This window comes from Morone saxatilis, unplaced genomic scaffold, assembly GCF_004916995.1.
Source record: "Morone saxatilis isolate NCDOM2014 unplaced genomic scaffold, NCSU_SB_2.0 Contig7, whole genome shotgun sequence".
NCBI classification, from domain to species: Eukaryota; Metazoa; Chordata; class Actinopteri; family Moronidae; genus Morone; species Morone saxatilis.
Window position 1 is genome coordinate 6,825,879 of NW_023340246.1, and position 14,172 is coordinate 6,840,050.

General features: G+C 40.1%; 1 protein-coding gene across 2 annotated transcripts in view; it reads left to right on the forward strand.

The window, feature by feature from the left end:
• atad2b (ATPase family AAA domain containing 2B) overlaps positions 1 to 14,172 on the forward strand; it is a 72,554-nt gene that overhangs the window by 47,164 nt on the left and 11,218 nt on the right. For both annotated transcript variants that reach the window (XM_035678625.1, XM_035678626.1), the window contains 2 exons: positions 899 to 1,630; positions 2,807 to 2,937. In XM_035678625.1, coding sequence (XP_035534518.1) covers positions 899 to 1,630; positions 2,807 to 2,937 — 863 coding nt within the window. The remainder of the gene's footprint in view (positions 1 to 898; positions 1,631 to 2,806; positions 2,938 to 14,172) is intronic.

Sequence of the window (14,172 nt, forward strand, 5' to 3'; positions counted from 1 at the left end):
TTCCCCCCCCCCCCCTTTTTTTTGAGTTATTTTATGAAAGGATTACTGTTTTTATCCTGGTGTTATGGAGTGCCAAAAGCTGTCTGATGTGACTCAACTGATGATTTTAAACTCTGAAGGTCTTTTGGTGCCAAGACCCCAAAGGGTTTCTTTGGGGTTAGGATATGCTCACTGACAGGTCATGGGAATGCCACTCATTGTCAGGTTCAAAAGCTTGTGTCCCTAGGAAACTGACTTGTGGTGGTCACTATGTGTTTTGTATTTCACACTCTCTTTCTGTTTCTGCTCCTCTCTCTGACTTTGTAGCTCTGGTCTGTAGCTAAGCCCAGTGTCTGCTTGGGAAAAGCAGTAAATGAAGGCAAATGCCTTGAAGTTCCGCTGCATTTAGCATTCTTGCTTGCTTACTGTGACACTTTTACTGCACTCTCAGAGAGCAGGCTTTAGTTTTCCCCCTTCCTCTTAAAACCCCAAACACCATCTGTTGTCATTAGTGTCCTACATCTATGATGTAGCAGGGCTGCTGTCTCTGTCTGCCTGTCTTCAAATCCTTGTCACCCACTGCTTGTTACTCTTTGAGGAAGGCCAAATGTCCAAATTTAGATACAGTCAACTTGCAAGCTACCCTATGATACTATAATCCACAGTAACATTTCAAAGAGGGAATAGTGAGAAAATATACTTTGTCTGCAGGCTTAATATCCTGTATTGCTTTCAATATCAGAAAGTTTTGTATTTTTTGCATTGCCTTGTATTATCCTTTTGTAAATAGCTACATTGATACACTGCTGGCATCCATCTATCTTCATTATGCAGAGGTTTTGTGAATGTTTGGTGTTTGTTTGCGTAAGTAATGTTTCCTCCTCATCATTCTCTTTCCCTCTTTCCTCTCTGTCCATAGATCATATAAAGCGGAAGATTCGGCGGCGGCCATCTTGGGGGCGGGGCATCATTCGTAAGAAGAAGAACTACAAGAAAGGAACAGAAGAGGAGGAGGAGGAGCCCGAGGCAGAAGTGGAAGCTGCAGGGCCCAGTGACTCGACGCAAGATGAGGAATCATCCTGTGATACCATGGGTCCCCAGCCCAATGGCCATCATCCCCATATCCCCTCCACAGAGGAGGAGAGCTCCAATGAGCCCCCTGTTGCAGCTTCTGCTGAACCCCCAGATGCCAGTGAAGCCCAAGAAGAGCCAACGCCTAAGGAAGAGGAGCCCACAGCCAAAGAGGCAGAGTCTGAAAACACAGAGAAACACACTGAGCTGCATTGCCTTGGTGGCACTTTTCAACCCAAGGTAGATGGGGATAGCCAGGACAAGCAGGCTGACTTCCAGCCTTTGATTGAAACGTCCGAGTCTTCAGATGCTGAGGCCCAGCCTAAGCACATAGAGGGTCTCCTAGTATCACAAGCGGACTGTGTGAATGGAAATGAGTCAATGGACAGCCTGGACTCACAGAGCCTCAAGAAGAGCAGTGTGGCTGACAAAATGACTCCTCAGAGCATGGCGGAGGACTCTAATAATCCAGAAGAGGAAGAGCACAAAGACAAAAATGAGAGCGAACCAACTCAGGAGCACCCTCCCCAGGATGGGAGGGCAGTAACAGAAAATGTTGAGGAAGATCAAGATCAAGAAGGTATAAAGCTAGACTTCAAACTGTAGTAGCACAATTGGTTAATTAGAACTATCGCTTTTGACAAGCTATCAATCAGGTAGATACTGTTTTTTGCTTGAGTCTGAAGTGCATCTGAAGGGAGCATTTAAGAAAGATGTGTGTTTTCAGCTACTCAATTTGATCTCTTCAAGTTATGTACTAATCATATGATCTTTACAGTACGTAAGCAATTAGGCAAGTTAAAATCTGTTAATTTTTTACACATGGAGTCAGTGTTTTTCCCACCACTTAATTATGATGAATTACTTTTTTGATCATTATCCAGCTCTTCTGATTTACACTCGGTTTAGCTTTTGAAATACAGAGGTCATGAATAATGCAACATAAGTCATACAGAGAATAAAAATGCTTTCTTCTGGCGTAGCAGACAGTATATTTCAATAGAGAAACCCAGGGGGCTTGAAATTATGTGTGCCTTTGTAGACACTGCACACCTTCTAATAAGTATCCTGAATTTTATTTATTTTTTTGTCTATAAAAGACTGACAATATTGGCTGGCTTTCCCCCCCATCTCTGACTGCCATATATCTTTTTTCCTTTGACCAGGGCCATTATGCCCTTTCTATTTGTGTGTAGTATTTGAATCAGGGATAAGCCAATAAGTTTATGTTTTTAATTACAGGCATGTGGTTTGGCTTGTTGTGTGTAGAGGCCAGCTGGAAGGCTGAGGTAATGGTGCTAGAATATGGAGAAGCCATCAGAGGATGGCACGATCAGACAACAGAACACAAACAAACTGTGGCTCCTCAAACAACAGAGAACTCTGCTACTCCGCCCCCACTCTCATTACAAGCTGAGCCAGGTCTTTTGTTTCCATCAAAGCGTTTCTTGAGCACTGTTATAAATGGACAGGAAAGAGACCAGATGTGAAATATTGTGCCCTCAGTAGCTGCTAGTAGCTTCAAATATATTTTCTTCCCAAGTGTAGTATTGCATTAATCTTGTAGCCATGGCAGTTGGATTTTTCTTCAAAGACTTCTTCAGCTGTGCTTTTCAGTGGTTTATGACAAAAACCAAAAAATGTCTCAATCACCCATTCATATTAGGTTGTTTTTGATTGCTATTGCTATTGCATTGCATTAATTCGTTATAACCCTCATTGTTAACCCTTCTTCCATCAACAATCCATTTATTAGGGTGTTCCAAAGCCAGGAAATGCAAGAGGAGCCCATCAGAGCAGCTGAAGGGGTCTGCTGAGAGGACAGAGGACGAGCCACAACCTGTCCCTGCCCATCCTCCAGTAGTGGTTGACCACCAGCAACTTTTGGTAAATCTTTCTATAACTCACTTGTTTCATATCAATGTGTAAATAGTTTAAATAATTTCTATTTTAGTTTATTTGAATCTGAAATTGTCACTAATTATTTATTTATTCAGTGCAAATCCTTTATCCTATGGCAGGACTGTAGCACTGTGTAATAGAAGTTTGTTACACAAAGTGCAGTCCATAACTCCAAAAACTGTGACTTATTTTTTTGAGCACACTGATAAATGGCAGATTATATACAAATTCCCTTTCAAATGGTGTTTGATTTCAACCTGATCGTTGTTCCATCTGCCACATGTCTTCTCATTTGTAGCTTTCTTCTGTTATGACCGCAGTTGTTGACATGATCAGGATTTTAATTTAAAAATGCAAAAGACACTGGCTGCTGTTGGTGCTCAAACAGGTTAAGAAAGACCTTCATAGCCACTCTAGCGCTGAAACATGATCTAACCTCTTTCAACCCACAAAGATTTTAGCTTTTTAAAACCCCTGTGCGTGCCCATTGCCATCTTGCTTGATTCTACACAGTCATCATTCTAATTCAGACCATGAAGGATGTAACAGCTGGGGCGATTTGGCATTGTGCACTGACTGTTGATTGGAAATTTAACAGGTACTGTGATCTGTATCAAAGCAATGATCTAGTAACAGGAAGACGAACATTCTTAAATAGCAAACAAGGTCGCACAAAATGTCCATGGTCATTTATTATTATCGGGATCACTTGACGTAGTTATTTCAACAATTAGGAATCAGTGTTGACGTGCTGCAGCAAATGTTATATCTGTTAAATTCTAAATGATACAAAATAAAAAATGAATGAGAATGAATTATGTAGATATGGACAATCTTTGATACAGAAAACTCAGAAGTTACAGTGTACCCAAATATTAATCCAAATTCACTTTTGGTTCTTTATATATAAAGTACTATGGCTTTAAAGAGGGGGTTGATATTTTTCTGCAAACATAAACAACCCCACATCCCACAAGTAAAATAGAAAGTGCTGAAATATAGACTTATTAGTTCCGACAGAGCCAGCTGTGGCAAACTGTCACATTTTGCAACTGACTAATTAGACTGTGATTATGGAAAAGATGAGCTATAATCTGAAAATGTTACCAATATGCTTTTGTTTTTTGTCTTATTTTAGTTCATACGGTGTTTGTTTAAATGTTGCTGGCAGTGTGGTTCAAGGGTTTTTCGAGTGTTTCCTCCTCCCTTTTGTAAAAGAAACAGCTGTTGTTCATTTCTATATGCTAAATTGGTCACTTATTGCATCCTATGGATGTTGAATCACTTTTTGTGTGCAGACATTAATATGCAAAAAGCTGCAGAGGGAAAGAGCCGGTTTGTGTCCTTCGGTTAGAATGGTGTTAAAAATGGCACTGACGATCATACTACTGCTTAGCCCTGGTCCCTTTTGAAGACTAACCATTCATTTTATCTTTAGTAAGCCAGCAGTTAGCTAGACCCGTTCCCCCATTTTCTTGCAGGCATACCCAGTCACATCCACTGTATGGTGCTCCTCTCAGAAACCATTAATCCATCCCTTTGTCCTCCATCCTTTCAGTAGCTTTCAAACATAGAATAGGTTAAACAGAATCAGTTATCTGGATAATTAGAAGTCTACCATTATTTGAATAAGGCCTTGAAGGAAGCACATACATTGGGACTGAAGGTATGGAGGATGGGGAAACTCAATCATGGGTGACCAGCCTTAAGCTTCCTCCAGTGTGGAGCTGATGCTGTCACACTGCCCTTCTCAGATGGATAACTCTAACATCTGAGGCTTATCCCTCTTATCCATTCACCCAGTGGTCATGCCACGGTCTCTCCCCTTTTCGTTTTTCAACTATCAATTTTGTGTCCTGCTCTGTGAACATTGAGGGAGCCAATTACAGTGGCAGACCATTTTCACATCTCTCGATCAACAGGTGTTGTTCCTACAACGTTTTGAAGGAAACAAGGTTATGACTCAAACATGAGCTTCTCTCTGCCTCACTAGAGCCGCCAACTTGTCCCAGGATGTGTTCAAGTAACAGAGAGCATGTGAAGCCTCCGATGTACTTTGCACAGTCACGCTAGGGTCGCACCTAATACCCCAAGTGTAAATTGGAGCCTTGGCTCAGTGGGTTCCCCTGACAGCACTTCTTAGTGATCGGTGGAAGGGGGGGTGGGTGAGGAGTGCTTGGTTTTAGGGCACTCTGTGTAGTGTAATTGATGTAAAAGAAGTGTTCTGACATGCGCTTTCTACTTTTCCCCATGCTCTGAAGTGACATCCAGCTATCAAGCCATTATCTAGTAGCTTTTACCCATCTCCCCTGGGCATGATGGGGATGGTGGGGGCACCGATCTTGTCTTGCCGAACCTGACTCCATCTTTCAGACTGATTGACAGGCTTTTTAGTTGACCTGATCCTAGTGCTTCAACTGGCTGCCCCTATTAACAGTCACACACAGAACTAATCTGGAGGTTTATTTGTTAGTAGGGGGAAGAAGGGCGATATCTTAAAGAAACAGATCGTGAAAAGAGTGGACTGTGAATAATTGCTTTTTCATCCTCGGCTTACGGAACAAATTGAATATCCGGTGCGCAGGATGAGAGTCACCATTTAAGCAGATATTTGCTGGCAGGGCTGGGACTGGCATGCTGCCTGATGTGTATTAGGGCCTGCAGTGAGTGGTGTACTGTTCCTTCTCTCTTTCTCTCTTCCTTCAGTCGTATTCATTGATTGTAGAGGGCTCATTATTTCTGACTTTTAACTTGACGGAAGAGGCTCTGAAATCTCTCTGGAATTAAATACCATCAGAGTGTTATGATTTTGTGCACAGACCCTACTCTCAAAGCCTGTAGGACAGAGGTGGTATTATTTCAGTATTCGCATCCCGCCTTTCAGAGCCATGGCACAGTTATTTGCTTTGATTCACTTAGTAAAATCAAGTTCTCTCATTGCCAGTTTTACTGAAATGATGCTTGATGCTGTCTGGATCAAAATGAATTCCTCAGCGTGAATAAATAGGTCCTGAGGCATGTTTCTCTTACTACTCCAAAATGTCTCTTATAGTCAGCTGTTTTCTTTCATCAGTAATCAGACACTTGTCCACAGATGGACTGGAAGAAGTGCTGCTGACGATTGCAGATGAGAATTCAGTAACAAGAAATCCAATCTGGCCCAGCTATTTTTCCTGCATCTTACCAAGAACACACAGATTATCGTTTGCTCTGCTGTTTTCTTTAGCAGCTGCCTAGAAAGAGCGAGTGTTTTTTGTTGCTGGCACAGTATGGAGTCTTTTGGCTTGATGCTTAGCTATTACAACATGTCAGGATTTCCTGTTATAGAGAAGCCTGTCAACAGAAGTGGCCCCATTTCATTTTTTTTTTCATCTTCCTTCATTTTTAGTACTAATGACAGTGGGGGGGGGGCCCTCTGGCGAAGTAGCCATCATACAAAAGACAACAGCTTAATAGTAGTGCTGGACCAGCCTTTGATTGTCAATAAAAACAGATAGCATTTGGAGTGCTTCTTTTATTTTCATTCATTCCAACTGATGGCTTTGACAGTGTGGCTATTTGCATGTAATTGCACTTGCATAGCTGTGCCTCTTGGCCATGCATGTGTGAGCCAGTCGTGTCAGTAGCTCACACAACATAAACATACAAGTCTCTTGTATTTTTATTCATATTTTGTAGTAGTTTGCCCTCTTGCCAAGCCCTTTCTGGTGATTTATTATGCCTTTATACAGAGCTCACACCTCATGCATCCCATTCAACCCACGGCTTATATAAACTAAAGGTTTGTACTCATGATTAGCCATACAATACACAAAAATTATTTTCTAAATGCTTGGCTTTGCTTTTGTCAACCCTGGCAAGTATAATCGTAGCCAGCAGTATTGGTTCACCACTGGAAGCAAAAAAAATGTTGGTTGATGGAAACCTGCTGTAGCAGCTGGAAGGGAATATAATTCTATTAGGATGCTATTACATTTTGTAGGTAATAGCCAATGTGGGAATCCAAGTATGGGTAACATTTAAAAAAAAAAAGCAACAGAACTGTGGATGACAGATTGGAAATATCAGCTAACAGTGCTCTCTGGCCAGTTAGTGTCTTACATTTGCTTTCAATTACCAATCAAACTACACACTGGGTGGTATAATGATTATAAAATGTTCATATATTTTAATATATTTTGTTACGTGACTTTTAGCAACAGTGCTTATTTAGATGCACCCAGGCTTTCCTTGTTTGTATATTCTGAAAACATATTCTCTTAATGCATAATAGACCATCTGACATGCTTAGTACTTGCTCAGCATATTTTTACTGTAACACCCTTCCCTCCCCAATACACACACAAACACACACATTGGTTGCAGACATTTAAAGGACATTGCATTGATTAGCCTTTATTTCCCCGGAGGTTTACCCTAAGTTTAACCATAACTGGTCGATTACTTGTCCTTTCCATAACCTTGACCTAATCCTATTTTTTTTATTCTATATTCATCTGCTTGCGTGTGGTTTTGCCTTCAGTGCATTTATTTAAAAAAAAACATCTCTGCATCAGGGGTTTGTGGAGGTGTGTTTGGGGTTATTTGTGTAAAGTCAGTGCAGTCAGAGTTTCTCCTCCTTTATTACCTGGAGATATTGGATCTCTGCTGTCTTAAATCTATAAAATATTAAAATTCTTTCCTGTACCCTACTTACGAAATGTCTTATTTTTCTCATACTGAACTTTTTTACTGAATATAATCTCTATTCTTTAAAATCCTTTTCTCCCCAAAGCCTGTCACTGAAAACAGAAGAGTACCTCATAATTTTTACATCTTATTATTCATTATTCTTACATTGGCCTTGAGTGGCAATCAGGAGGGAATTATGAGGGATCAGATGCTGTCTGACCAGATGGTGTGACACAATCCGACAGTGATGCATTTCATTGTCCAATATTTGGTGTTGATTTGGCTTAATGTATTATTACAAAAATCATATTGCTGACAAAGCTACACAATGCCGTGAAGGCAGAGCAGGATTTAATACCACACAATTACATAATGGTGATGTGAAGTGGACGGGTAACACCATAATGTTTAAGATAAGACTGCACTGAGATTTTGCGTACATTTGCCAGATTTGATTTGATTTAATTTAAGAGAAATGAAGCAAATTGTGCAGGTGAGATTTAAAGTAGAAGATAATATCACCTCAATACGCATTTTAAACTGATACAAAAATCTTGTTATCCACAAAAGTAAGCAGACAGCAAACAGAATCTAGAAGGAAAAATAAAGTGTGCAATATATGTCAAGCAAAAACCAAATACCTGAAATAAGGTCGAGGGTTTGTGTGTGGTAGTGTTGCGATACATATTGTGAGAATATTCATTTTAATATAATTTCTAGCCCCAAGTCGAAGTATGTCTTCTCAGAGAGCTTGGGCTTAGTCAGGAACTGTCAGATATTGGCCCTGTGTTTTACATCGTCAGGCCTCATTTGAGGCTAGTGCTTAAGTTATTAATAACACATAATGTAAACAAAATGGACACCAGTCCCTTAGTTTTTTTTGTTTTGTTGTTGTTTCTCTATAATTGCAACAAAGTATTATGTCCATAATCAATAAACTAAATTTAAGAACTGTTTAGGAAAGCCACTTATTAAACCTGGAGTGACTATTCTAGGTTATGACCTTGTCCTGGCTGAATGAATTCATACCCTGTCCAGGAAACTGTCCCTAAATCTGTAAGCTCTATACTAATAATTCCTTTATTGATCTTTGTCCTAAAGTGACCATGGTAACAATTTATTTTATTAATTGTTTTTACTTACTGGCAAATACAGCTATTTTGATAATGTGAATGTCTGAGTCACTGATTAAACCTGGTGACATCTAGATTTAGCATGACATAAATATCAAAATGCACTGAGGCATTAATGTATGTACAAAAATAAATATATGTACTATAAGTAAACAAGTAATACAGTTGGTACAGTGAAATAAAGGAGCAGGGTGTAGGATTTAGTGGTATCTAGCGTTGTAATTGCTTATTGCAACACCCTACCCTCACCCTCCTGTTCCAAGCATGTTGGTGATCTACGGTGACAATAAATGCGAAAGACCATATCTAGATGCAGTGTTTGGTTTGTCTGTTCTGGGCTGCTGTAGAAACATGCTAGTTCAACACGTGGATTCTGTACAATCAGACCCACTCCCTCTGTAGATAAAAACGGTTCATTGTAAGGTAACAAAAACACTAACATTTTTATTTTCAGGTGATTATACACTAATGAAAACATACCTGTAAATATTATATTCTATTTCTGATCATACATCCTCCTAAATGTTACACTTTTAAAACTGTTTCCATTCAAATTTTGTTCAAATCTTAACTGAATTTCCAGAAAATTGGCAAGAGAAAATCTTTTCATTCACTACATTGTGCTAACAGTTGATATTTCAAGCTTTCATGTTCTTTTTATATAAAAACCTTAAAACAGGTGGATGGAAATGCAGTTAACACTTCTACAGATATTTTTCCCTGCTTTTATTTAGCTATTTACTAATTGTATAGTTCTAATTTTTCATTAGTGTTTTATGCTGTTTTATTATTTGCAATTTCTAAAGATATATAAATGAATTGCCTCACCTTGCCTATTAAATTACACAATAAAACTGATTTGTGCTGCAGCATCTGTGTGGCTTTGGAACAGAATGCCTACATCATAAAAGCTGAGTTTACAGTAATAAAATATTTTACCCTGACCTAGTCAAAATGATTTAACTGCATATAAATAAACATAATTAGATTTTTATAAACACTGCTGCCATTTTAATTTTTTTTTTCATACATGAGAATATACGATTATCACTTACCAATTAAATTCTCTTGTGAGAAAAATGATTGCTTTGAAAAATACGGAATACCAGATAAAACAACTTACTGAGTGTGCTCTTTTTCTGATGTGGGCTGTTTAAGCAAAGCTGTCAGCCGAGAGGAAATCAGTAAAATGATGCTGATCCCACAACTGTGGGAGCTTGTTTAAAATACAGGGAAGTGTGAATACTTGTGTATGTTTGGGGTCCAAACAATGTGGTTTTCCTCTGTATGGTGATCTCACCTGGACTGTGAAGTCTATTTATTACCTACAGATTTAGCTTCTGTCTCCAATAAGGTCTGAAATCATGTGTTTTTTACGCTATCTCAGCTGGTATCACACAGTTCTTGAGGTATGTGGATGCACACATATGAAGCACATAAGAGCGTAAACACCCTCTGTCTGAGCCCTCTCCCTCCACACATACTCCCATAGAAGTGAAGGCGATCATGATTTATAGGGGCTGCATGAAGTGACAATGAATCAATTACGATGTAACCAGCTTGAGGCTCTGTCAAGAAAAAACAACAATACACACATACACTGACATCCAGATAAAAGCTTTCTGCTGCTTTCTGCTGTTTATGTGGATAGAAGCTGCTGCCTTAAGGATAGGTATGTAGAAAATCAACATTCTCTCAGACCATATTTTGTCTGGAATTCGCTCAGTACACACAGATACACAAACAACACTGCACCATGGTACAGTAAATCAAAGTCACTTCATAAGCAGTAGTTTTCCCATAAATACCCAGTAAGAGTTTCAAACTCAGTGGGAAGCAGAGCTTTCAATGTGTATGTATCAGACTAATGCAGTAATTTCTTGTAAAATTATAAATTGGGTTTCTAAAGTCTTATTGTTGGACTTAAAGTTCCCTCATACAATTTCTTGTGAAAGGTTACTGGAGACCACCGCTGTGCTTGTCAATCAATGTTTTGTGGGCTTTAAACCAGTGGTTCCCAACGTTTGTCAACGTAAGGGACCCCTTTACTACAATTATGTAAACTGACCTCTGCTTAAATGACATACTTTATGGATAGTTCATATTATTTTCAAAATTGTACATTGAATCCAAACAATATACTTTACATTTAAATTAGTTCCCTGAAATGCTGAGATATAGGCCTACGGTATATTTTTAAAATTCTCCTACACCCCTTAAAATCAAAAAGGCCTTGCGACCTCCATGAAACTTTGGCAAACACTAGTGGTGGTCCCAACCACTGCTTTAACCCTTTTTTCTTCATAAGGGGATATTGTACACAACACACTTTCCCATAGGATTTTGTTCAGCCAGGGGTGAGGACCTCTTTGTAGTGCCATTGTAAGGGCAGAATTTTACACACAGAGGTGTGACAGTTGTGAAACTGTGGCTGAAACCATGACACAAACTTCCACAGTCTGGAGTTGTGGTTCTGTCTTCCAGTGTTTTGGTATCAGCTGTGTTTTGTAAATATACACACGTACTCGCACACACGGAACAGAAATTCTAGAGCATTTTAGCAGCATACTAGTTGTTGGTATCAGCTGCAGCAGGCTAGGCTAAGCTGATGAAGTATCTGTGTCCCGCAAAAATGGTCAAATTGTGTGCCGATATTGTTTAACTGAAGTCAGGTTTATCCGTAGGAATAACGCATATATAACCTCCAGTAAAAAGGAAGACACATCATACAGCTAACTTACACACAGTGGTTCACAGGCTTGGGGAGTAACTTTGGGAGAGCTATACTTGATTTGTTCGCTGCAAACATTTCACATTTGCTGTGAAAATTCCTAATTTGATTGGCAGAGAATATTTCAGAACAAGAGCATTCCTGTCTAAAAGGCTTACTTCACTGTCCAACTCTTAACAAACACTTAAAGGGGAACTTGGCAACTTTTTCAGCTTAATAAGAAATCATTTGGATGGTTAAAGGGCCTGTTCCGGTGAAAATGGTGACCCCCCCCCACCCTCCTCTGGCGACCCCCAAGAAATGGCTAGAGTTGCCAAGTTCCCCTTTAATGTGGCTTCATCTTTGAAAGAGGGATTCAGTTCTATTTTCTAAAAAGTATTCCTTCATGAAGGTGAACCTTGTGCTCAGAGCTTTTTTTGTCAAACAGCTATTCAAGGTCAGTAATGAGACAGTCAAAGAATGTTTTCATATAATGTGAGAGAGGTGAATACAAGGAAACACTAAATTACACAATAAAATAAGGGAAGTAAATCAGACAAATCAGTACAAAGTAACTTTTTTAACATAGACAGCATGTGTTGCAGATTTCTGGAAGTCCGATCTGAATCAGCAGGCAAAGAAGGACCTGATTGTGGATCAGAACCCCAGCAGACTCTACTTGTATATAAACCCTGTCACTGTGGAGGAGAGCCCCAACAAAGACCAGAAGCACTCCTCTGTCTCCAAACATGATATCATTACCAATCAAAACATCACCTCCTCCCTGCAGAATGGAGAAGCCCCACAGAAGGTCAGCCCAGAGGTCAAAGGTCAGACTAAAACCACACCCAAACCGGAAATTAAATACAAGCGCCCCCCACCCAGACCCCCCAGCCTGGGCTCAGGGTCTGGGATGGGCCTTCTCTTCTCCTCTACCCCCTCACCTCACACCCCATCTTCTGTAACTTCAGCCGCTGAGAGGAAAGAGGAAGGAAGGGGAGGAGTAGGGGAGAGAGAAGAGAGGAAGTCAATGTCAACATCACCTCCTCCGTCGAGGCCTCCTGTCCCCCTGCAGAGCCGAGCCGCTCCCCCTCTGCCTCCTGCTCCTCTCCGTCGCACCTCCTCCCGGAAAAGCACTGACCGAGATGTAGGAGAGGGGAGGGAGAGAGAGAAGGGACAAAATCCTGCAAAGAAAACTGAGAGAGAGGGGGGGGGAGAGAGAGGAGAGGAGAAAACAGGAAGTAAATCAGGTCTGCTGGGCGAGGAGGCTGAACAATTGAACAGTAGCCAACATCAAGAGGAGGAAGTAAAAAAGGACACAGAAAAGAAAGAGGATGGAAAGCAGGAAAAAGACATGAAAATGGATAAAGAGGATGAAAAACAAAAATCCAGCTCCCAATGTCCACCATTGGTGATGAAACCGTCCCGTCCCATCCCCCCACCGAGGAGGAAACCATGTTCCCCAGACACACCTGTGTGCTCCAACCTGGCTGGAAGAGGATTAGCCAATCAGAGCGCTGGGACAAGAGTGCCCCCTCCTTCCCCGGCGCGGCGGCCGGATGTGTCACTGTACTCGCCACAGGGGGGCGCTGTGCTAGGACCTGACCCCGACTCTTGCTCTACCAGCAGCACAGAAGAAGAAGGAGAGCTGAACCAGGAACAGGAGCAAAACCACAAGTAGGTCTGGATGAGAATGGGTGTGATTGGCTGGTGAAGCCCTGCCTCCCTTAGTTACTGTTGCTACGCCCATCAAGCTGTCCATGGTCACACGGCACATAGGTTTAGTTTACAATAGCCAGGTTTCCATCGCAATGTAGTGCAAAGTAATCTAGTCTTCTTGAATACAGATCAGCAAAGCAACTTCTCATTTCTAGTCAGTAAGCATGGATATTTACTAGCTGAAGCTAGTAGCTAGTTAACATTAGCTTAATGAGTTGGTTGAAAAATGCTGTCTCCAGCTGATTTTAGTAGTAATAGTTCAGGCATACTCACTTTAAAACAAGAATGCTGTAAATGGGTTCTAAATATGCACTTGATAGCTATAGATACTATTGTGCTAAAGGACTGATTCCAAAGCTGTATGTTCCAGACAAAAATCAGAATCCTCACCAGTTAATGATACATTTAGAAGTCATAAAGCACTTAAAAATGAAGAAACAGTGTTGTTCTTATATGACAGTATATAGGTTGTAGTCCTTAGCAAAAATGTAAGATCAGAGCCATTGAATCTACACTTTGATAACAACCGCGACATTAAGAGGAAGAAGGGCTCCAGAATAGACACTTGTGGTACACACTCACTAGAGCAGAGGATACCAGAAAAAAGCATTTTCACATAGAAAAGCTTACTCTCTCTTAGGGTTAGGGTTACATATGCACCAATGCCTATAAATGCTTGTGTTGACAAATTTTACCAAATTGACAAAGACTAAAACTAAAGACATTTCCTGTTTATTTTTATTTTAGTTTAGTTTTTTTATTATCAACACAATATCGTTTCAGTTTTTCATATTTTGCCAAAATCTAGTTTTTATTTTTATAACCTTAAAATCATCTTTCTTTCTCTCATATTAAATCAATAAAAGTCACAATAGTAGTGAAAGTGTACAAGAGAAAATCCTAAGTGTGGTGTTTGTGGCATGCAAAATATCAAAATATACAAGGTTGCTTGTTGTTTATTGCTAACACAGAAAGGAACTTTATATA